Raw genomic sequence first — 22,615 nt, forward strand, 5'->3', positions numbered from 1 at the left:
ACAGACAGCCAGCCTAACCCCAGGTCTCCCCTGTGCTTGGCAGTGATTTGTGCTCCCTGTACCACCGGGACCAGGAGGTCTGTGCCACCATCCTGCTGGGGCTGTTGCCCACCATTTACAGCGTGAGCAGAGCCCACGACCAGACAGACGACATGAGACACGTCCGGGGGGCTCTGATCAAAGTGATCTCAGGCTTTTGGTAAGGCTACTTTACTTTACTCTGTTAGGCTGTTGGTGGAAGATGATGCCTTTTTTCTGTGAGATCAATCATTGGTATTCCACTGGTACATTTAATGACCTCATGGTTAGCGGTTTAGTACCCTTAATACAGTACGGCATGTCTTGAGGATCCATGTGAATGGTCAGTAAAGTGATTGAAAACCCTTTTTCCCCAAAGAAGCATTATTTTCCGTGTCTAAACTCCTTTTACTGTGAAATCCTTAGAAAATCTTTTTAATCTAAATTGGGTAGTTCTGTGCCTACCTTTCATAATCTGTTTTTGTTATCTACTACTGTACTGTAGTGTCTGAAAAATGTTTCCCTAAAACGACATTTTTGCTTCCAGTCTCCTCGGCAGAACTGGAAAGTGCACAGCGTCAGTGAGAGCTGCCTTAGTCAAATGCTTGGTTGCCTTGCTGGAGGTTAGTACATTTTTTTTACTAAAACTTCAACTGCTTCAGCAATATTCAGAGAACCACTTTAGCTATCAATTAGCTGTACTGTTTTACTATGCGTATTTTAGTATGTGAGAGTGTGCCGTAATCAATTTTTATAATAATTATATATAATTTTATAATAATTTATTGAGAAAAAAAAAATGTCAGGGTTCTAATGGTAAATTAAAGCAGCTTTTATTGCATGTAGACTTTTGTTTTGTAAACAATGAATGCAGTATTAGATAAGTTGTTTGTGCTTTTTTAAAACAAAACTTACAAACCCATGTGAGAATAAAACCACAGTACCAGAGTGTCTCTTGCAGCTGATGCTCTTTTTCTCTTTCTCCTGGGCAGGGGGACCCTCGCTCCCAGTGGGCCATCCTTGAGGTGAAAGACGAGGAGCTGTCTGTGGCCGCCGCCCTTCCGCCCCACCTGGCCGACTCCCATCACCACGTCCGCATGTTGGCGGCCTTGTCGGTGGACAGGTTAGTCCCGTCTTGCTGTGATTTGTGCATGTATGTGTCCACAATGGACATGCCAAGACACCACCCCAGGCAAGGTCATCTCCTGGACAGTATGATCATGTTTGCCTCTCTGTGTCCTTACAGGTTGTTTCAGGAGACGCTGACACAAGGCCCAGGGAAGACGAAAATGCTTCCTCTGAAACTTCAGCAGAGTGCCTTTGAAAACGTGTACCTGAAAGCACAAGAGGGAATGAGAATCCCGGTAGGATTTTCAGAACAATGGCCCAATTCCAGTAATGTACAGAAACGGGTGAGGTCCCCACACCTGCTCCTGTAGGGCCACAGAACTCACAGAACATTCTCAGAACCCAGGACAGTGACTGTTGAGAGAATAATGAGCTGAATTAAGAGCTTGGGTGTAATGGTACCCTGAAGACACTGTGGACCTGCAGGACCAGGGTTCTGGACCACTGATATGCTGTATTTTCTTGTTTATTTTTTTGTTACTGTTTGATTTTTTTTGTTGACTTAAATCAAAACTTTGACTTACTAATAGAAAACTACAAACCTGTACATCATAGTGGTTACATTTATAATCAGATGAAAGTGGCATCTTACTAAAAATGAAGATGCTACTGAATACAGTTCTGTAGTTTTCTATTAGCGGGTGGGTCAAAGTTTTGATTTAAACCCAGCCTTTGTCTTGAGAGCATATGCCAGCACAGGGAAGATGGTAACATCTGTGCTTCACTTTGTTGGGAACAAAGATATTTCTAGTTCACAAAGACAATGGGTTTCCGTACTGCTTCGTCAGCTGCAGGGCATTAAAAGTGTCCCGCTCTTGACCGTGTGTGTGTTTCAGAGAGGCAGGATGCCAGAGGAGCTTCAGGACGAGAAGTTTAACCGCACAGCCGCCCTGCTGAAGAGCATCGCGGTGGTCCTGTGTTGCAGCCCTGTCTGTGAGAAGCAGGCCCTGTTCGCACTGTTCCAATCCTACAAGGAGAACACAATCGGGGTGGAGCTTGTTAAAAAGGCAAGGACTGGGTGTTTGGTACAATGTGCACATGGACTCCCACACCATCCTCCTTTTGATCTGTTTCTGTGGCTCGTCTCAATGCAGCTGTTAGTGTTGTTGTCGTCTTTGTTTTGCTTTCCCTCCCTCTAAAATGTTCTTGCTTGGCTTTTATCTCTCCACTCCACTCCAGATCAGTCGTTTAGTCGAGGCACCATTAACATTTTTTAAATAAATAAAAAAATCAAACAAATTAGTATATACAACAAATGAGGAGGGAATGCTGGATTATAGGAAACTATTGGGAATAGGTAGTGAACATTTGGTAATATTGAGAAACAAATGTATTGGGTTTTAATCCTCATGGATTGATTTTTGCATCCAAACAGGTTCTGCAGGTCATTTCCAGGACCTTGAGCTACAGAACTGCAGAGAGCTTTGTGAGTTCCCATTTGCACTACCTTGTCACTGAGTGGTTGAGGCAGGAAGACGAAGAATACAGCCTCTCGTCATTCCCATACATCCTGCTCAACTACCCCTCGCTGCAGGACTTTTACAGGTAAAGCATGCTCTGATGCAAGGAGACCAGCCATCATGCTAAGGTTATACTCAGATTAGCAGTGTTGGCGGCATGAGTCAATGCCTGTAACCCAAACCTCCTTAAAACTCGAAATATTTTCCTGTATCACAGTTGCCTCAAAGTGTCAAAAGATGAATCATTAAAAATTATAAAAAGTGTGAAATGTGAAAATAGGCTTATCAGTGTATTCTCCTTCTTACTTGTGTTATTATCATTAAGGTCCTGCTACAATGTTCTCGTACCACACCTGGTCTTCCGTGATGATTTTGACCAAGTGAAGTCCGTCGGGAGGCAGATTGGGAAGGACTGGAAGGAGTTGCTGGCCGACTGCTTCCCCAAGATCATGGTGAACATCCTGCCCTATTTTGCTCTTCCAGGGCAGGGTGTGGACACCGCCCACCAGAGAGAGAAGGCTTCCAAGGTGTATGATCTACTGAAGGACAACAGCTGTTTGGGAAAGCAGGTGGGTCTTTACTTCTCTAACTCCATTTCTGTGTGACTTGAGCCATGACTCACTGGAACGCTGGATCAAAGCAGCTCTTTATGTCTGGGTGTGAAGCAGGTGTTTTGATGTATGAATCATTGCTATACCAGGATTGTTTTCATCATTTGAAACTGATTTTTTTTTTTTCAGAAAATTGACTGTTTGATTCACAGCAACCTGCCCGAGATAGTGGTGGAACTGTTGAAGACTCTGTATGAGGGAGACAGTGAGGAGGCAGGAGACCTTGGCAGGTTTACAGGGTAAGCACAGGTACAGGTAGACACAGTCACTAGACAGGACATGGCTTACATGTTTAGTATATCTGAGTGCTGTTGTTGTTTTTTATTTTTAGGGAATTGGATCCTGCTCCCAATCCACCATACTTCAGTTCATACGTGATAAAAGCCACACTGGACTACCTCAGCAAGTGCCACAGCACCAACAACCCCAGATCCCTGGTGGCGATTCTCTCCAAGAACCCGGTACATTTCTCTCTGAAGCGCTGGCTTGTGCTTTCGGTTACAGTTTCACATTATTGTATATCAAATGCAACCAAAATTAATCTGAGGTGTAGAACATATGAATTAGACATAAATAACTCCCACATCAGTAGCTTTTAGGTGTTTTTTATAGGCAGTTGGCATATGATTACACAATGTTGCTTTCCTAGTCCCTGCCACACATCTGAACAGTATGCTCTCCTCTGTCTGTTCGCAGATTTCGATCCAGAAGATCCTCTTTGCGATTTGCAAGGAGGCGTCAGAGACGACCAATTCCTACGAACAACATAGGATCCATCTGATGTACCACCTTTTTGTCAACCTCCTATTGAAGGAGGTTAAAGATGGCCTGGGCGGGGCCTGGGCTTTTGTGCTGCGAGATGTCATCTACACACTCATTCACAACATCAACAGCAGGTCAAGGGTCAAGTTAGTTCCACTTGGAAAGGGTTCTTTTGTAATATTAGCAACAATTACATCAGGATATAGAAACTAAATATGAAAATGTACAGTCTTGTTTATCTCACTGAATTCCATCCCCACCGTAGACCTGCCAAGCTGGATGAGGTGTCGACCCGCAGCTTCTCTCTGTGCTGTGACCTGCTGACCTCTGTGTGCCAGACGGCCGTGCAGTTCTGTGAGGACGCGCTGGAGAGCCACCTGCAAGTCATTGTGGGAACTCTCACTGCGCTGGTCACGGATCAGCCACAGATCTGCCAACAGGTGAGAGACAGAACAACATCAGCCTGGACATAGTCAGCGCCAACCCAATCCACAATATCACATCACATAATTATGAGCAGTAAAGTTTTTGGGGTTGTAGAAATTAAATTTTGGAGTTTACTACCTACTGCACTACTTACTACTACTTTCACAAATCCTGAGAAATACTGTCATAATTCTGTCATAACTCTTAGTGTTCCTGATTAATTGTTTTGAAAATTAAAATGTCAATGTGAACATGTATCATCTTCTTTGACTTTTGCCTTGAATGCTCAGGTTCTGAGCCTGCTGAAGTTCCTTGTGGTGGACAACCAGGACAACAAACACCTGAAGAGAGCCATCCAGCTGCTGGAGCCGTTCCCCGACCGGCCAGCCTTCAGAGAGCTGAGGGCCACGCAGCAAAAGCTCAAGTACAGTAGAGGAGCCTTCTCTCTGAGAGAGGTATGGCTCCCCTGACAAACAGGTTTAACAAAAGTTCAGAGTGTATTACATTATCTTGCTACTCAAGGACGAGATCATCCTAATCCAGCCAAACACCCAGGTCAGGTGTTTCAGTCTATTTATATTAAATATTTAAACATGTTATCTTCCTTGTTTGTTACCTTGTTACCTTCCACAGGAGATCGACCACTTCCTGTCGGTGTCGTCAAGTGACTCTCTTCCACTGACTCGACTTGAGGGGCTGAAGGACCTGAAATGGCAGCTGCAGACCAACAAGGAGCAGATGAGGAAGCTGCTGAAAGAGTGCCAAGGTTGGGGATTCCTCTGTTGTTAAGAACACAAGCCTCCTTATCATGGACGGTGGAATTGAAGTGATCATGCCCAGACTTATCCCTGTTTCTTTGATGTAGATGACCCTACGGACAGTGTGTTGGTGAAGCTGGTCATGAACCTCCTGCAGCTTTCCAAGCTGGCTGTCGACCACCTGGGAGGAAGAGATATTTTAGGTAGGGGAAGCCTTTGATGGCAGAGGAAAGAGAGGCCTGTGAACTGGGAGATCGTTCTTTACAAATCTGTTGGTGTGTTTTCTGTGCAGAGGCTGCTGGGAGGTGTCTGGGAGAACTGGGCCCAGTGGACTTCTCCACGATCGCCCTTCTGCACAAGAAGGATCAGGTCACCTTCAGAGCAGGGCAGCTCTTCCACGACCGGGAGTTCCAGTGCGTGTTCGTCATCCTGAACTCCATCAACACGGCACTGATGGACCGATGGTAAGAGCATTGGCTCACATTTCTCCCTTTCCAGACGATTTATGATTGTCGCAAGCGTTGAACTTGGTTTCCATGACGGGGCTAAATAATGAATATATGTGGTGTTTTGCAACTCTTTGTGTTTTATAGTATTGAGGTACGCTCTGCAGCTGTCCTTTGTCTGAAGGACATATTAGCCACTCAAACGGGTGCCAAGTTTTGGGAGGAATATCGAAATAGTAATGACCCCATGCTGATGTACTTCAATCCATTCCGATCATCAAAAAAGAAGGTAAGTTCTCACAGGCCCCGCAGGGCTTCATCTTCAGAAAGAGGTACTGACAGAAGTTACCGAGAGAATGTATACAAATTATTGCAAAAACTGTTGCAAACTAGTCCTTTACGAAAGAAAATGGCATGTTAAAACACCCATTTCTTTACAAGTGTTGTGTGTGTTTGTCTTGTGTAGCCTCCAGCGGGGAGTGTGGAGGAGAACCTGAAGGCAGTGGATCTGCTGGAAAATGCTGAGCTGTGGGTCCCTCAGCGTGGTCACCATGAATTCTGGCTCAAGAGGCTGTGCATGGCGCTTCTTGACAGTGGAGGGGTGCGGAGTGAGGCGCTGCAGCTGTCTGGACCCCTGTGTCAGGTGACTCTCCGGGCCTCTCTTCTTCACTGTCTCGTCTCGCCTGTCATGATCCAGGGCAGGACACTCGAGTGACTCAAAGCCCTTCAAACCGCCAATCTTTTTAACTAGACGCACATTCAATTCAAAGGTCTGGCGTCAGTGCGGTGATGTAGTGCGTCTGTGTCATCTCAGGTTAAGACGGATTTCTGCCAGACGGTGCTGCCTCTCTTTATTCACGATATGCTGCTGCGTGACGATGCTGACAGCTCCTGGAGGACCCTGCTGTCCAGCCACGTCCAGGCCTTCTTCACCGCCTGCTCCAGGGCAGCCTCCGTCTCCAGCCGGTCCACCACGCCAGCCCTCACAGACTCTGGTGAGCAAGGAAAAAGCACCCTCCTACCCTTGCTTCAACACTGACTCCAATCCCTCCACCAACAAGAAACAAGTCTTGCTTCAAATGTACCATACACCTGAATGTATTCACTTTTTCCACACACTTGCCCAATGCTTTGTTTCTAACCCCCTTTATGTGTTTGAACTGTTTGGTTTGAGGATATTCATATCTGTCCCTCTTTGCCAACAGAGACGGAGAGCCCAAGCTTCGGGAATCTGGATAAATCTTCTTTACGAACAATGCTGGCCGTCATTGATTATTTAAGGCGACAGAAGAGACCGATTCAGGCAGAAGGGTTTGTATAGTGATAACAAACACACCATGACTATTGTGTGTGTATGTATATACAGTAAAGGCTTCCTATCTAAATATTCTTGTTTGTTTCCCTGTTGTAGCGTCACCAGCTACGGGACGGTCTGTGACTCTAACTTCTGGCTGGAACTGAACTACCTGGAGGTGGCTCGGGCGGCCCAGTGCTGCTCGGCTCCCTTCACTGCCTTGCTGTACGCTGAGATCTATGTGGACAAGATCAAATCAAACCAAGAACAGAACAACAGGTACTACTGGACACGAGAACAAAGGGGGGTATTTTATGTTAATTAATCTTTGTTTTCCCATTTGGCTGTTAGAGGGCGTGGGGAAACCTTGTTCCCTTTGTGAACAGCTGTTAAGATCACCCAGTTTGTTTTCACAGTTGTTTTTGTTCTAACGTGTTTTGTGTTAATGCCCTTTTTTCCCCTGGAGCATGTTCAGTTCCGCGTGCTGCTGAAGTCTTGTTCCTCTTTACCGAGTTCCTCTTCACTGTAGCTGACTGTAAATCTCTACCATCAGGACCTCATCCCGAGCGTCCCGGAGAATCGCGTTTGAGGAGACGAGCCAGACCTTAACCATCGCCAACCTAAGTGAGAAGAGCAGGGAGGACACTGGCATAAGTTTACAGGTAACCCATCCGAGTGAGTGATGTTGTTTTTTTCACCCCAGCAAAGATTTTTAAATGATTTAGCTGCTGCAGATTACCTCATAAATACTAAGTTAAGCGTCCAGTGATTTAACTGCTCCTATCCTGTTGTGACTCCTGCAGGACCTCCTGATTGAGGTGTACAGAAGCATTGGAGAGCCTGACAGTCTATATGGATGTGGGGGGGGGGAGATGCTTCATCCTCTCACCAGGTAAAACTCCTGTTCTCTTCAGTTTCCCAGCTGAGCAGCACCAACCACAACTGTAGCACCATCCTGTTCACCTAAATTAATGTTTTTTAATTGGAAGTAATACAATGCATGAATTAAAACATTTAGAACTGGCCTTGGGTGTTTTTACTAAGGTGCTGAAGTAAATGAAGTACCCTTTTCACAGAATACGAATTTATGAACATGAAGCTATGTGGGGACGAGCTCTTACATCCTATGACCTTCATTCCAACCTGCCAGATGTTACACGGCAAGTGGGGATAATTGAGGTAAGCAATGGAAGTACAGGGGGATAAATAAAAAAAAAAAAAAAAAAAAAAAAAAGTTGTAGAATAAATATGACCAGTAATGCTGACAAATTGTCCTTTTCAGTGCAACTCTTTTTCTCTTCTTCCCCTAACCCTGATGGCGTGCCCTCTCTCCCAGGCGCTGCAGAACTTCGGCCTGTGCGGCACGCTGCTGACGTACCTGCGGGGGCTGGACGGCGACGGTGCAGAGGGCAGCGCTGAGCTGCGGGAGATGAGATTTCAGGCTGCCTGGAGAAACACGCAGTGGGACTGTGTGCCCGCAGAGAGGTGAAGGACTAGTGTGCACTGATTTAGAAATAATAGCAGGGTTTGTTTTGGTAGTTTGTTTATAATCTTCAATAGCTCCCCATGCTTGGTCTTAAAGCTTAAGCACAATAGATGTCTGAAGATAAGCAAGGCTGGATATGGTTACAATTAAGAAGGGATTTCTCTGAAGGGAGAGTTAAAAAAACGTTTTCTGATGCTCAGTCTTGCCAGTTGGTGGCACTAGAAACTTGTGTACTAGAAACTACAAACCAGTGCTTGAGTGTGAATGCCCAAAAAAGTGATGCAAGGATAATGTGAGCATGCGTTTCATTTGCGGCTGTTACTGTGTTTCAGGAATGAAAGTACAGACCCTGGTTTCCATGAGTCAGTGTACTGTGCTCTGCAGGCTTTAAGGGATAAAGAACTCTCGGCCTTCCACCAGAGTCTGAAATACGCCAGGTAGGACCTGACTAAACTCCCATCCCTAACTCAGACCCCATTCCTCAGCCTCAGCCTCACCCTCACCCTAACCCTATCCCAATCCTCAGTCCTGCTCCAGTTATTAAGCCCAGTCCAACCCTGTTACACATGTGTGCGCTAAAATGTCAGGGTGATTTTTCTCCTCTCTGTCTCTGTGCAGGGAGCGGGAGGTGAGGGAGTTGTGCCGGGGGGGTCTGGAGGCCGTCTCCTCGCTCTACCCTGCTCTGTGTAACCTGCAGAGGATCAGCGAGCTGGAGAGTGTGGGCCAGCTGTTCTCCAGGTGATTCAACCGATTCCAGTTATTTTGGGGTTTCGTAAGTCTTCCAGGTATTTGGGTATCGCTTAACAAAGTCAACGTAAGCTCTATAAATACAATTAAATAAAACTATGAATAGGACCCTCCCTTCCACTGCTCTTCACAGTGCATTATGGGATTAACTCCTTGTTAAGTGTTTGCACAGGATACGACCTTTGTAGATGTTGCCTAATGTCGTGGAACGGTCAAGGCAGCTCAATGTTTTCCTCTTTGCAGGCCCCTGACAGACCAGGCGCTCGGCGAGGTGTACAACAGTTGGAAGCAGCACTCCCAGCTCCTCTCCGACAGCGACTTCAGCTTCCATGAGCCCATCATGGCCCTGCGCACCACCGTGCAGGAGACCCTGATCAAGCAGGAGGGGGAGGGGGATGGCAAAGACTACTTGCGTAAAGCCCTCACCTCTCACCTCATGGAGCTGTGCAAACTGGCCAGGACTGCCGGCAACACACAGGTACTCGATCACGCACCTCCACTGTGCTCCTGGACCACATATATTCTGTTTCTATTAGTTTTCCTAGCCTTTCCCTTTTCCACAAGACATCAGTTTACAGTTGTTTTGTTTTGCATTGCTATGGCATTATGATGGCCTGCCTCTGTGTGCCTGTGTGACCTGACTGTCTTTGTGTCTTTGTGTTTTTGTGTGTCCTAGCTCGCAGAGCGGGCCGTGTTCCACATCAAGCAGCACAGCAGCGCCGGGGGCAGCGTGGCCCTGTGGCAGCTGGAGGAAGCGCAGGTCTTCTGGGCTATGAAGGAGCAGAGCCTGTCGCTGGGCATCCTGAGACAGATGATCGAGACGCTAAGCGATGAGGTGAGAGTCCCTCCGCTGATCTGCCTTTGTAAGTCAAAACGTCAAACTAAAACATATTCTTAATTTTGAGAATTGGAATTTCCCGCTCAGCCAGGTAACTGAAAGCATCCATCAGTAGCAGGATGTCTCGCCTCGATATGCAACGTTTCCCCCCACAAATATTTTGGGAACATATTTCTAGGTATCTATGTGTCCTGGAAGTAACATTTTGCAATTGCTGAACCAATTACAGTACATCACTTTACACACATTCTCAAATGTAATATGTCTTTATTTTTTGTAAAATGAATACAGCACAGTTCCACTCCTTCTGAACCAAGCTATTATACATTAAATAACAAGTTCACTGTTATTGTGCCTCAGGACTGCCAGGACCCTCTTACTCACATGACTTACACAGAAAAACAAAGTCTTATGACCAAATGGCTGCCTGACACTGGTTTATTATACTGTTACCTTCGAGGAAAAGCCTGTAACTACAGAACTGTGGCCTTTATATGTGAATTATGCCACAAACACTGGATTGTTACCCTTGTGTTCCAGTATCCATTTGAAGGGTGACCTCATGTAAGAGATTGCATTCCTTTTCCCTGATCTGGGCAGGTGACCTTTAACCCCAGCCTGGTGCCAGTGTTTGCTGAGTGTTTGAGGTTGTGTGGAAACTGGCTGGCAGAGACCTGCCTGGAGAGCCCCGGCGTCATTCTGGAGAAATACTTGGAGAGGGTAAAGCTTCCTTGTGTATTTCTATTAAAACTCCCTCAGTACTAAGGACTGGGTTCTGGTAGTGCCTAGTCCAATTATATTTTTTCCCTCCACTTCTCTGATAAATCATAGTGGTGGTAGTAGTAATATTATGATAAATATTGTAGTTTACTATCAAACTATGGAACGTTTAGTTTAAATAGTTTTGTTGTGAAGAGAGTCCTTCAACAGTGATGCTTTCGAAGTCAAAAGGCAGTTGCTGTAGTAAGCCAGGGTCCTGTGTGTTGACCTGCGTGTCTCCGGCAGGCGGTGGACGTCATAGAGGACTACACGGGCGGTAGCGACGCCCATCTGCAGAGCGGGAAGATGGAGGCCTTCCTGGCGCTCGCCCGCTTCTCCGACGCGCAGTACCAGAGCATCGTCAACTACATGAAGTCCTCGGAGTTTGAGAACAAACAGGCCCTGCTGGAGAAGGCCAAGCAGGAGGTGGACTTGATGAGGGAACACAAGGTCATGAACAACAGGTAAGCATGCAGACAGGTTAAGCCTTCTGGGTGCTGTTAAGGACGGGACAATCGCATTAGAAGAATGGAAAACCTAGCCCAGTTGAGAGAGAGAGAGAGAGAGAGAGAGTGTCTGTGTGCCAATATCATGATATGAAAACAAATAACAAGTTTAAGCTTCTTGACTGCTCAGGCGTAATTTTATTATCTCGGGTTGGAATCATGAGCTGCAAAATATTTAGGGGATTAAGTAAATGACATTGCCCCTTGCGGGTTGAGTCACCAATGGGGATCCTTGCCTCTGCAGGTACACGGTGAAGGTGCAGCGGGAGCTGGAACTGGATGAGAAGGCCTTAGCCAACCTGCAGAGTGACCGCCGGCGCTTCCTGGGCAAGGCTGTAGAGAACTACATCAAGTGCCTCCAGCTGGGGGAGGGGCACGACATGTGGGTGTTCCGGCTGTGCTCTCTGTGGCTGGAGAACTCAGACGTCAGGGAGGTCAACGATATGATGAAGGTAGGTAGTAGGGCGGGTCTGAAGGAAGACACTGAAACATTTTTTAACATTTCACATTTTTATAAGCATGATTGTTTTTTATGATTGCGCATATTCTTCCAATTTTAAATCCACAAGAACTGTAGGGTCATGTTTGCATCTCTGTTTCTATGATTGTGCAGCTGATATGAGACCTGAAAAAAGGCACTGAACTACTGTAAGGGTTTACACTAACTCGTGGTAATTGATTTACTCATGCTGAAGACATGGCAGACTTGATTGGGGTATTGGGTTCATACTAATACCATTCTGAAGTTTGTTTGACTTTTCTGTTATAAAGCTTCTCAATATCAAGGCTTAAATAGCAGATTTGATAGCCCTGGGACTTCAAGGCCTAGATTTGCATGACGTGGTGCTTCCAAAAGGTTTCAGAACCAGGAATTAACTTTCCCAAGGCCACTAGGGGGCAATGCCTTCTAGAATAGCAGAGGTAAAACAGAAGAGCACAGCTGGAGACCAGTTAACCAGCTTCATTAGATTAGGAAGACGCTAATTAGCTATTGATGTGCGCTGTGAAAGGGCTGTCCTCTGTAAGAACTCATTCACATCCACAATGCATTAAAGCAAGCCCCCCCCATTGTCCCATGAGGATTCGACTGCTTTAACATGAAGGATTCTCTTCCTTTTGTTTTCACTGTACTTCCTCTCAATCATAGGGAGGTGTAAAAAAGATCCCATCCTACAAGTTCCTGCCCCTGATGTACCAGCTGGCAGCACGTATGGGCACACGGGTGCCCGGGGGAGCAGTGGGGGGTATAGGATTCCATGATGTTCTCAACGAGGTAAGGCTCGTGGACACTGCAGGCCTTGAACTGTTCGTCACCTGAAATATCCAACTGCTTCCGGGCTTCTATTGTCTCCAAGCTCTCAGGTTGAATCATTGAATCCCAGGTGAACTGCCCCCCTCACTGTGTCGGCCCTCTGGTCTTTGTTTCATTGCACCTTCTGAAGGGATCTTGTGGTTTACCGTTACAATTAGGCAGAAATCAGGTTTGCACCTTCTTGGGACACTTCATCCCTTAGATCTCTGCTTATCTTCTGTATGTACCTTCCAAACATTCGCACAGGATGTCTACTTTCCCACCCATCCCCTCAGGAACGGTCTCCATTGTTCACAGTCAGTGTCGCCTGTGTAATACAGTCAACTTGTATTCTCTGGCCATCATCTCTATGATAAGACATGAAGAGCAAAGAACAGCATTTTTTAGAGTTCAAATTATTTAATATATTATAGCTGGTATAAAATCGTATATTAATTAGAATGTCCTGCACCATGTTAAAACTATCCGCTTTCCTCATTCTTAGCATCCAAAACATGTTATGATACAAAGATTAATAGAAATTAAATTAATGGTAATAGAAGTAATAATAACAATAATAATATAATATCCATGTCAATTCTTATTAAACAGTGTATTATATTTATTTTAGTGAGTTAACATTCTTTCTTCGCACAGTGAGTTTTCTATTTGAATTTCATTGTGACACTTTCTCGTCGTGTCACAGTAGTGCCTGGCACGGCTTTGTTAGCAGCTCTGTTAGGTGTGCGATAGACACAGTGGTTTCAATTTCTCCGGTGTCGCCATGACGTTGGGGTGTTGATTTTGCACAACAGTGTTTCCAGTGAGCTGTTGTACTGCAGCCAGTTCTGGTGACGGTGCCGTTTACTTTACTTGTTGCATAATGGAATAAGGCAAACTGAGCAGGAAACAACATTTTAACAGAAAACATTTTTTGTCTATGAAATGTGCTGAAAAATGCATTGAGGGTCAGATGACTAGCAGACTTGCCAACCTGTATGCATTTTGCGTAGCATGTACGCATTGTAACGCCAAAATACGCACAAATATTGCACACTTGACGTTATTAACCCGCTGAGCAGAGCCAATCTAGGCTCGAAATATGGAAAAGACAATATCCCACCATCACTCGTCCCTGCCCTTCACTCTGTCGCTCATTAAGCTCCGTGTCTCTGACGTCAGATACAGGACACCACAATGCACAGCTGCGGTGCTGGGATGCAAGTCGAGCTCTAACAGTCTTGGCTGAATGTATATTGATTACACGTGAAATAAAGCATCTCAATGTTTATACATTATGGAGCACTTAATCACTTGCAGTAAATTGGCAATTGATTACAAAAATTAGGAATGGGGGGTCGACGAGGACCGAGAATATCTATATCTCATGTGTACTTGTGTGGACCGGTATGTGAAGAGCGCCGTAGGCACAGTCACAGCGATGCAGAGTGGATGTCACGCACAGACATTCAGGGACCGAAGACACGAGTTGATAGCACGTAAATTGAGACACGTTGAAGCACAAGCATCTCCTTGAATATTAACTATAAACAAGTTTTTAGAGAGCTCAGAAATTTAATTATATGCACCTGTTAAATCGACAACAGATGGCTATAGTTAAACACAATTTATTGTCTCCACATATTACTCGTTCTCAACACAGTAACCACTTTGTCTCTCCCTCAAAACCGAATATACCATAATTACACGTACAGTGGGGGAAAAAAGTATTTGATCCCCTGCTGATTTTGTATGTTTGCCCATTGACAAAGAAATGATCAGTCTATAATTTTAATGGTAGGTGTATTTTAACAGTGAGAGACAGAATAACAACAAAAAAATCCAGAAAAATGAATTTTAAAAAAGTAATCAATTGATTTGCATGTTAATGAGGGGAATAAGTATTTGACCCCTTCGACTTAGTACTTGGTGGCAAAACCCTTGTTGGCAATCACAGAGGTCAGACGTTTCTTGTAGTTGGCCACCAGGTTTGCACACATCTCAGGAGGGATTTTGTCCCACTCCTCTTTGCAGATCCTCTCCAAGTCATTAAGGTTTCGAGGCTGACGTTTGGCAACTCGAACCTTCAGCTCCCTCCACAGATTTTCTATGGGATTAAGGTCTGGAGGCTGGCTAGGCCACTCCAGGACCTTAATGTGCTTCTTCTTGAGCCACTCCTTTGTTGCCTTGGCTGTGTGTTTTGGGTCATTGTCATGCTGGAATATCCATCCACGACCCATTTTCAATGCCCTGGCTGAGGGAAGGAGGTTCTCACCCAAGATTTGACGGTACATGGCCCCGTCCATCGTCCCTTTAATGCGGTGCAGTTGTCCTGTCCCCTTAGCAGAAAAACACCCCCAAAGCATAATGTTTCCACCTTCATGTTTGACGGTGGGGATGGTGTTCTTGGGGTCTTTCCTCCTCCTCCAAACACGGCGAGTTGAGTTTATGCCAAAGAGCTTGATTTTGGTCTCATCTGACCACAACACTTTCACCCAGTTCTCCTCTGAATCATTCAGATGTTCATTGGCAAACTTCAGACGGGCCTGTACATGTGCTTTCTTGAGCAGGGGGACCTTGCGGGCGCTGCAGGATTTCAGTCCTTCACGGCGTAGTGTGTTACCAATTGTTTTCTTGGTGACTATGGTCCCAGCTGCCTTGAGATCATTAACAAGATCCTCCCGTGTAGTTCTGGGCTGATTCCTCACCGTTCTCATGATCATTGAAACTCCACGAGGTGAGATCTTGCATGGAGCCCCAGACCGAGGGAGACTGACAGTTATTTTGTGTTTCTTCCATTTGCGAATAATCGCACCAACTGTTGTCACCTTCTCACCAAGCTGCTTGGCGATGGTCTTGTAGCCCATTCCAGTCTTGTGTAGGTCTACAATCTTGTCCCTGACATCCTTGGACAGCTCTTTGGTCTTGGCCATGGTGGAGAGTTTGGAATCTGATTGATTGATTGCTTCTGTGGACAGGTGTCTTTTATACAGGTAACGAGCTAATCTCAGCTCGTTACCTGTATAAAAGACACCTGGGAGCCAGAAATCTTGCTGATTGATAGGGGATCAAATACTTATTTCCCTCATTAACATGCAAATCAATTTATAACTTTTTTGAAATGCGTTTTTCTGGATTTTTTTGTTGTTATTCGGTCTCTCACTGTTAAAATACACCTACCATTAAAATTATAGACTGATCATTTCTTTGTCAGTTGGCAAACGTACAAAATCAGCAGGGGATCAAATACTTTTTTCCCTCACTGTATACATGGAGTATTACCAATACTGAATATAAAAATACCAGACGCAGAATGAAGCTCTGGGGCTGATTTTGATTAGGTTCACTGCTTATTTTATATAATTCTAGTGCCAGATACCCTCATGAAATAGCCAGAAATGCCTGGCAAAGCCCCCTTGAAATCCCCACGGCTTCACCCATGGACCCCAAAGGGGGCCCTTGGTGGCTCCCATACTCCTGGCCTACGTTGTAGCGCCTTTGGCGCTTCTGTTCAAACCTTCTGACTTTCCACTCTCATGTCTGAGTGTTGGAAACAAAACTAACATGTGTGATGCCTTCTTGCATACGCACGCAACAATTTTAAGTATCTTTAGCTTACGCCACTGATGTGCAGCTCAAGAAAAAAAGTCTAGGGTTGGCAGGTCTGGACTAGGCAGATGCATTTATTTAGATCCAGCATTAACCCAAGGGGTACCCCTAAAGGTTGGGGAAACGGTTTAATTTCAGTTGACCTCCTGGATTGTCAGTCTTGCAGCCTGAGTTTTTTTTGGTTTGTTTGTTTGTCTTGCCCTGGTGTACCACACTTAACATTTTATTGGCCTTCTTAAAGATCGCTTCAGTGCTTTAAACGGTTGCTGCCTCTCTCTCGGCCTCTGTTCAGCTGATATGTCGGACCTCCCTGGACCACCCCCACCACACCCTCTTCATCATCCTGGCGCTGGTCAACGCCAACAAGGATGAGTTCTTTACCCGGCGGGAGCAGCTGAAGAGGAGCAGGATGACTAAGAGTGCCCCCCGACAGACCTCACAGCTGGACAAGGTGTGCTTGTGCTGCTTTTCCTACATGATATATAGGCATTGATGTGACCGAATCCTGTATCACTGAAGCCATTTCAAAATAAATTTAAAAAATGAATGTTGCAGGAACGGTCTGAAGTTGCCCTCAAGATCATCAATGAGATCAGGAAGGAGAAAGCACAGATGATCCGGGGCATCGAATCTCTGTGTGACGCCTACATCACACTGGCCTACATGGACGCCAGCCCCTACAAAACCGAGAAGAGTAAATACTGTCTGCAGCTGGCGTCTTGTTCAGGACGGAAGAATCCTAATCAGATTTTGAATCAACTGCATTAAGAATGATTCAATCAAGTAATGTTGTTTTTTCCAATGCGGCCTTTCTTGCAAATGTCAAATTCACATTAGCTCTTGTCTATAATTTTTCTCTCAGGGAGCATTCCTATTCCTGCAGACCAGCCCATCACTCGGATAAAGGACCTGGATGATGTTGTTATCCCCACAATGGAGATAAAGGTAAACTGTGTTGAAGTGTAACAGCAGCCCAGCTTATCAGCACAGCTACAAAATGGATAGTCTTTCCAGGGAAGGGCAGGCTGTAGGAGAGCTGTAAGACTTTAAAACTCTGTCTTTAGGCATCAATAGAAAGCAGAGATCTTTTTCCTCCACTTCACCTACATTTTATTTGTGTAGAGAACTGCAATATCAGCCGATTACTGTCACTTTTTGTGCTCACAGGTGGATCCGTCTGGCAAGTATGAAAACCTGGTAACTGTCAGGTCCATCAAGCCTAGGTTTCACCTGGCAGGAGGCGTCAATCTCCCCAAAATCATAGACTGTGTGGGTTCCGATGGGAAAGATCGCCGTCAGCTGGTCAAGGTGAGACTGGGCGAGTGGCCAGTCAGACTCCGCCGTGCCAAGTGGAAGGTGTTCTGGATGTTTCCAAATCAGAGGAATCTTTCCTGCAGGACATATTTGGTTAATTTCCTTATGGCTTATTGCGGGTGTAGTCACAGGACCGAAGAAGGAAATCAACCCTTATTTGCTGGGTGTTTATGCATCCTGTCCCAATGTTGTTAATTATTGATTAAGTGTTTTGCAAGTCTAGTTATATAGGCCTGGCGGGCAGACATTCCTCTTGCTGACTCACAACGTGATTTGTTTTTTAAAGTTACAGAACAGGTTCTTCTCTGGAACATTTTGCTTACTAACACCAGCCTTCTCTGGCTATTGATTAACAACATGTATTTGTCTTGAGTTCTCTCAGTAGCACCTTGAATATGTAACACGCTGTTCCGTTTTGTGATACTTCATTACCTAGGTGCTAAGAATTATTTATTTTATGCTGTCTAAAAGTATGAGTACGCAAGCACAAAAATACTAATTAGTCAGCTTCTTCCAACTCCATGGGGTGTTAATTCTGGAACTTGCCTATATAAGGATTTAAACTTTGGACTGCGAAACCCATGATAAAATGTTTAAAAATAATTTGGAACACATTCACAAAACCTAGGCCAACTTATTACATTAATGTCTGTGTTGCCCAATAGTAGAACACCAAAGTGAGATTGTGAAGTGTGACATAGATATCTGTGGCCATTTGAATTATTATTTTTTCTCCTTTGGTTCCAAAAAAGTGTGATAGACTTCTGTGGTGATGAAAAATGCTTCTTGAATAGTCCTTTAGTCTCTGCAGCATGCCTCATGTTTGCCCGTGTCATAGAGCAGGCAACTGTGCCCTGGAGAGAACTGAGTATCGGTGTCACCTCTCTGGTCAGGGCCAGGATGACTTGCGACAGGACGCAGTGATGCAGCAGGTGTTTCAGATGTGTAACATGCTTCTGCAGCGCAACGCAGAAACGCGTAAGAGGAAGCTGACGATTCGCCGATACAAGGTACGTGATGTTCTGTCCATAATTTGTACCTATGTTCTCAACAGCTGATAATTTAACAGTTGACCCAACGCTTTCGCAAAGTGTTTAAACATCAGTGCATGATCAAATAGCTACTGTAGTCAGTGGTTTCTCAATCCGGGTGTGACTGCATTGTACTTTCTGGCTGGAGTAAATATGAGTAAATATTGTAATTTGTGTGATCACATTCACTTAAAATTGCATAACTTTAATAATGCCAAATTATCAACTCTTGTGATGTGCTTGTTGGCAGCTGACAGAATCCTTCCCTCCCCAGGTGGTGCCGTTCTCCCAGCGCAGTGGGTTGCTGGAGTGGTGCTCGGGCACCGTGCCGCTTGGAGACTTCCTGGTAGACTCCACAAGGGGCGCCCACAAGAGATTCAAACCCAATGACTGGAGCAGTTTGGCCTGCAGGAGGAAGATGTTGGTAGGTTTTCCTAGAAGAACTGGTTTCGCTCGCATATCCACTGAGACGGAAAGCTTTTTTTTTGTACACCTTTATTTACACATGACTGAGAACAGCTGGGGGAATCCACACAGAAACAGCTGACCCACTGTGAGTTAACGTTCAGTTGAACCTGGTATGAAACGGCTTTCTCCAGCTTGGTATGATTTCCATCGGTGGTTCTTTATTCCTTTTGCCCTCATGTTGTTTGCTTTCCACGCAGGAGGCCCAGAAGCACGGGTTTGATGTCAAGCTGCAGGCCTTCACGGAGGTGTGCCAGAACTTCTGCCCGGTGTTCCGCTACTTCTGTATGGAGCGCTTCCTGGATCCGGCCGTCTGGCTGGAGAAACGGTTGGCATACACCCGTAGTGTGGCAACTTCCTCTATCGGTAAAGACTTGGCAGCTGTCCCAATTTTCTTCCCAGAATACTCCACCACAGCACTACCACCATATCCCTTGTGTACAATAAGTAACCATACACAGTTTGCATTTTAGTTTTTTGTCAGTCCACTAACATAATACTTTTCTGACTGATTACCCAATGACTGTTTTGTTTTTCCCATCTGAGAATCCTTATTTTGCATTTTTGAGTTTAGCCATGCTTTCTTTCCTCCTCTCTTACAGTGGGTTATATTGTTGGACTTGGAGACAGGCACATACAGAATATACTGATTGATGAACAGACAGCGGAGCTGGTGCATATCGACTTGGGTAAATTACATGTGATTTGACTTCTGCAGGGTTAAATGTCTTTGATTTACAACATGGAAATAACATGTCTTGTCATGTGCCCCAAAAAGAGTAAAATAATGTGTACTTCATTGGTCCCTAACTTAGCATGAGGAAATAGGTCTCTTCTTCCTAGCACATCATTTGGATTCCGAGTAAATTAAGAAACTCAGTCAGGTATTGTTTAGATTTTTGAGTTTGATGTTTACATATATTCTTTGTCCTTATCCTTGTATCTCCCGTGTAAAGAGCTTTTATTATTCTCCTGTTCACACTGTTCACCTGTTCACACTGTTCCCAGTCAGGTTTTCCTTCTTTGTCTTATTTTTTCCTGATCCTTTTTTGGTTTTAGTTTTTTTTTGTGCCGTTTGCTTTCCTCAGGCGTCGCATTTGAGCAGGGTAAAATCCTGCCCACTCCAGAGACGGTTCCTTTCAGGTTATCAAGAGATATTGTAGACGGGATGGGAATCACTGGTGTGGAAGGAGTCTTTAGAAGGTGAGTGTTGCTATAAAAAATACCCTGAGATTTTATTTTTATTTGCTTAGTCGTGATGACAACGGCACAATGAAACACATAGGATGAGGAAGACTGTTTTAGTCATTTCTCAGACTTACCACCCTTCTACTGTAAGCCCTGATATGTAGCTTTTTTCATTTCCCTGTGCTTCTGTAGATGCTGTGAAAAGACAATGGAGGTGATGAGGGATTCTCAGGAAGCTTTACTCACCATAGTTGAGGTACGTTTGTATAGAGATCAAAGGTAAGTCATGCATCTCTGTGAAGAACACAGTGACACCAGCACATAAAATTCAAGCTTTTGATCAGACCTTTAGTGCAGTTATCTAATTTAAATTGAGATGTATTTCTCTTCCTTGTGTAGGCCTTGTATCATCCTCTCTCTATATGTATATGGTGATTGGAAAAGGTTTATTTCAATAGTCTTCCATTTCAAAGTAGTAAGAGTGGGTCTGCGCTGGTGCCAGTTTAGCCTGCATGCTTGTGTACATCACCCCCCATTCACGAGGTGTGTACCTGTGTGCAGGTGCTCCTGTATGACCCGCTGTTTGACTGGACCATGAACCCTTTGAAAGCCTTCTACCTGCAGCAGCAGCACGAGGAGCACACCGATCTGAACGCCACGCTCAACTCCACCCTCGGAGGAGAGGAGCTGGAGACCCACCGCAAATCCAGGTACGTTGGCCAACACTTGCTCCCTCCCCGAATGCTTAGCAGGAAAACGCCACCGGGTCACGCGGTGCTCGGGTCACGCGGTGCTCGGGCCACTGCGTCTCGTATTCAACACGATAAGACGCTTTTAGTTGTTTACCATGTAGGGTCCAGATCCGTGTCTGTGGACAGCTTTGACTTACAAACCTGCTTTTCCTGTCCACAGTGGCGACACTCAGAGCTTCAACAAGGTGGCTGAGCGGGTGCTGCTCCGGCTCCAGGAGAAGCTGAAAGGCGTGGAGGAGGGCGCCGTGCTGAGCGTGGGCGGCCAGGTCAACCTTCTCATCCAGCAGGCCATGGACCCCAAGAACCTCAGCCGCCTCTTCCCCGGATGGCAAGCCTGGGTCTAGCTGAGCAAACGCCCAAGGCATGTGATTTACAGAGGATCAGCACTAGCACCGCTGTCCTGTGTGAGATTGGAGGAGGAACATCTGTTCTCCAGGCCACTGGGAAGAGAGAGCCTTCCATTAGTGGGAGCTAAGTGGTTCTGTGGTTAAGAAGAGAGGTTTCTTACTGGGAAGTTCCTGGTTCAAGCCCTGGCTAGTCCACAAACCTTTCCGCAATTCCTCTCACAGTTCAGTGTTGGCAGTCATTTTTCGTTTAATCATTTTGAGTGGAATTGTGTAAACAGAAATATATAGTGATAAATTATAAAGGTAACCACAATTGTAAATCATACAAATGTGCCCTTTTATAAGGCACTGGAAAATATTGCCTTATACATCACCATCTCTGTATTGTTTTATGGTTTACAAGTGGTTTACAAGTTTTTAAATCCTGCATGTCAACATTAAATGCCTTGTAGCCTACCCTTAATGCATAGTGCTCATTTTCATTTTTCAAAACTGGTGTCCTCTTGTTATTTGATTAAATGAAATGAGAAATATTGTATATATACCCTGTATTGCACTAGAGAACAAGTGATATGCTCCCATTTTCCTAAAATCAACTTTCTGGCTGTCCCTAACCCCAAAACTCCTCTTTTCTCTCATTCAACAGAGTTTGTATACTGTGTTGTGACTCAATTCCACTGAATGGTTTTCCAGTAGGCCTTGTATATATTTTTGTGTATGTAAATGTGCCAGTATTATAAAGCATATTCACACTTCCTTATTTTAAAGGTTCACTGCTTTAACTGAGTTCAAGGCAAGGCCAGGATCACAAGCACTTTAAGTTAGTTAATGCACCAAGTCACCAATGACTTTGCTGATGCCCTTGGTCTGCCTTTAATGTCTGAATGTATTCTTACATTTAGCAGCATTTTTTAAGCAAATTCCAAGTTGATATCAAAGAGGGGAGTTTGTTCTCATATTTTTATGTACAGTTGATCAGGGTCAGTTCACTTAAGTGTAACTGTAACACTGTAACTTGGAAAGGTTCCAGTGGTATTTTTTTTGTTTCGTTTCATCTTTTAATCAATGTAAAGTTTTTATGCAAGGTTTTCACATTTTGTGCACTATGATAAAATAATAATTAAAAAAGAATGTAAAACCCCTGCCTTAAATTTTAACCAAATAAAATGTGAAACCATTGAACATGTTTGCCTTTACTTACTATACATCTGTTTGTGTATGTGTGTATGTGATTTGTTGGTTCGGGGTATTGTGCTGTTTGATTTGGGTTTTTGAAAGTATTATTGCAGTGTGTTGTGCATTACCCACTATCAAAACCTCAATTAATGGAAATTGGGCAAAAGAAACAAGCATTGCCTTTCAAAATTAATGTTAAGACA

At 44.8% G+C, this 22,615-nt stretch overlaps 1 protein-coding gene across 1 annotated transcript in view; it reads left to right on the forward strand.

Moving 5' to 3' along the window:
* atm (ATM serine/threonine kinase) overlaps nucleotides 1–22,418 on the forward strand; it is a 30,447-nt gene extending 8,029 nt beyond the window's left edge. The window contains exons 20-63 of the mRNA XM_066699586.1: nucleotides 44–199; nucleotides 566–641; nucleotides 1,011–1,141; nucleotides 1,265–1,382; nucleotides 1,983–2,153; nucleotides 2,522–2,691; nucleotides 2,932–3,175; nucleotides 3,347–3,456; nucleotides 3,549–3,678; nucleotides 3,914–4,113; nucleotides 4,245–4,419; nucleotides 4,696–4,860; nucleotides 5,039–5,171; nucleotides 5,271–5,366; nucleotides 5,456–5,627; nucleotides 5,757–5,898; nucleotides 6,076–6,252; nucleotides 6,424–6,604; nucleotides 6,815–6,920; nucleotides 7,021–7,182; nucleotides 7,457–7,565; nucleotides 7,707–7,795; nucleotides 7,980–8,082; nucleotides 8,240–8,388; nucleotides 8,722–8,826; nucleotides 9,008–9,127; nucleotides 9,380–9,614; nucleotides 9,813–9,971; nucleotides 10,575–10,694; nucleotides 10,980–11,197; nucleotides 11,484–11,691; nucleotides 12,387–12,512; nucleotides 16,432–16,590; nucleotides 16,695–16,833; nucleotides 17,002–17,084; nucleotides 17,307–17,447; nucleotides 18,347–18,463; nucleotides 18,759–18,908; nucleotides 19,150–19,315; nucleotides 19,552–19,638; nucleotides 20,038–20,152; nucleotides 20,330–20,393; nucleotides 20,699–20,847; nucleotides 21,050–22,418. Coding sequence (XP_066555683.1) covers nucleotides 44–199; nucleotides 566–641; nucleotides 1,011–1,141; nucleotides 1,265–1,382; nucleotides 1,983–2,153; nucleotides 2,522–2,691; nucleotides 2,932–3,175; nucleotides 3,347–3,456; nucleotides 3,549–3,678; nucleotides 3,914–4,113; nucleotides 4,245–4,419; nucleotides 4,696–4,860; nucleotides 5,039–5,171; nucleotides 5,271–5,366; nucleotides 5,456–5,627; nucleotides 5,757–5,898; nucleotides 6,076–6,252; nucleotides 6,424–6,604; nucleotides 6,815–6,920; nucleotides 7,021–7,182; nucleotides 7,457–7,565; nucleotides 7,707–7,795; nucleotides 7,980–8,082; nucleotides 8,240–8,388; nucleotides 8,722–8,826; nucleotides 9,008–9,127; nucleotides 9,380–9,614; nucleotides 9,813–9,971; nucleotides 10,575–10,694; nucleotides 10,980–11,197; nucleotides 11,484–11,691; nucleotides 12,387–12,512; nucleotides 16,432–16,590; nucleotides 16,695–16,833; nucleotides 17,002–17,084; nucleotides 17,307–17,447; nucleotides 18,347–18,463; nucleotides 18,759–18,908; nucleotides 19,150–19,315; nucleotides 19,552–19,638; nucleotides 20,038–20,152; nucleotides 20,330–20,393; nucleotides 20,699–20,847; nucleotides 21,050–21,233 — 6,310 coding nt within the window. The 3' untranslated portion in view covers nucleotides 21,234–22,418. The remainder of the gene's footprint in view (nucleotides 1–43; nucleotides 200–565; nucleotides 642–1,010; nucleotides 1,142–1,264; nucleotides 1,383–1,982; nucleotides 2,154–2,521; nucleotides 2,692–2,931; nucleotides 3,176–3,346; nucleotides 3,457–3,548; nucleotides 3,679–3,913; nucleotides 4,114–4,244; nucleotides 4,420–4,695; nucleotides 4,861–5,038; nucleotides 5,172–5,270; nucleotides 5,367–5,455; nucleotides 5,628–5,756; nucleotides 5,899–6,075; nucleotides 6,253–6,423; nucleotides 6,605–6,814; nucleotides 6,921–7,020; nucleotides 7,183–7,456; nucleotides 7,566–7,706; nucleotides 7,796–7,979; nucleotides 8,083–8,239; nucleotides 8,389–8,721; nucleotides 8,827–9,007; nucleotides 9,128–9,379; nucleotides 9,615–9,812; nucleotides 9,972–10,574; nucleotides 10,695–10,979; nucleotides 11,198–11,483; nucleotides 11,692–12,386; nucleotides 12,513–16,431; nucleotides 16,591–16,694; nucleotides 16,834–17,001; nucleotides 17,085–17,306; nucleotides 17,448–18,346; nucleotides 18,464–18,758; nucleotides 18,909–19,149; nucleotides 19,316–19,551; nucleotides 19,639–20,037; nucleotides 20,153–20,329; nucleotides 20,394–20,698; nucleotides 20,848–21,049) is intronic.
* The last annotated feature ends 197 nt before the right edge of the window (nucleotides 22,419–22,615 follow it).

The sequence above is a fragment of the Amia ocellicauda genome, chromosome 3, assembly GCF_036373705.1.
Source record: "Amia ocellicauda isolate fAmiCal2 chromosome 3, fAmiCal2.hap1, whole genome shotgun sequence".
Taxonomy (NCBI): Eukaryota; Metazoa; Chordata; class Actinopteri; order Amiiformes; family Amiidae; genus Amia; species Amia ocellicauda.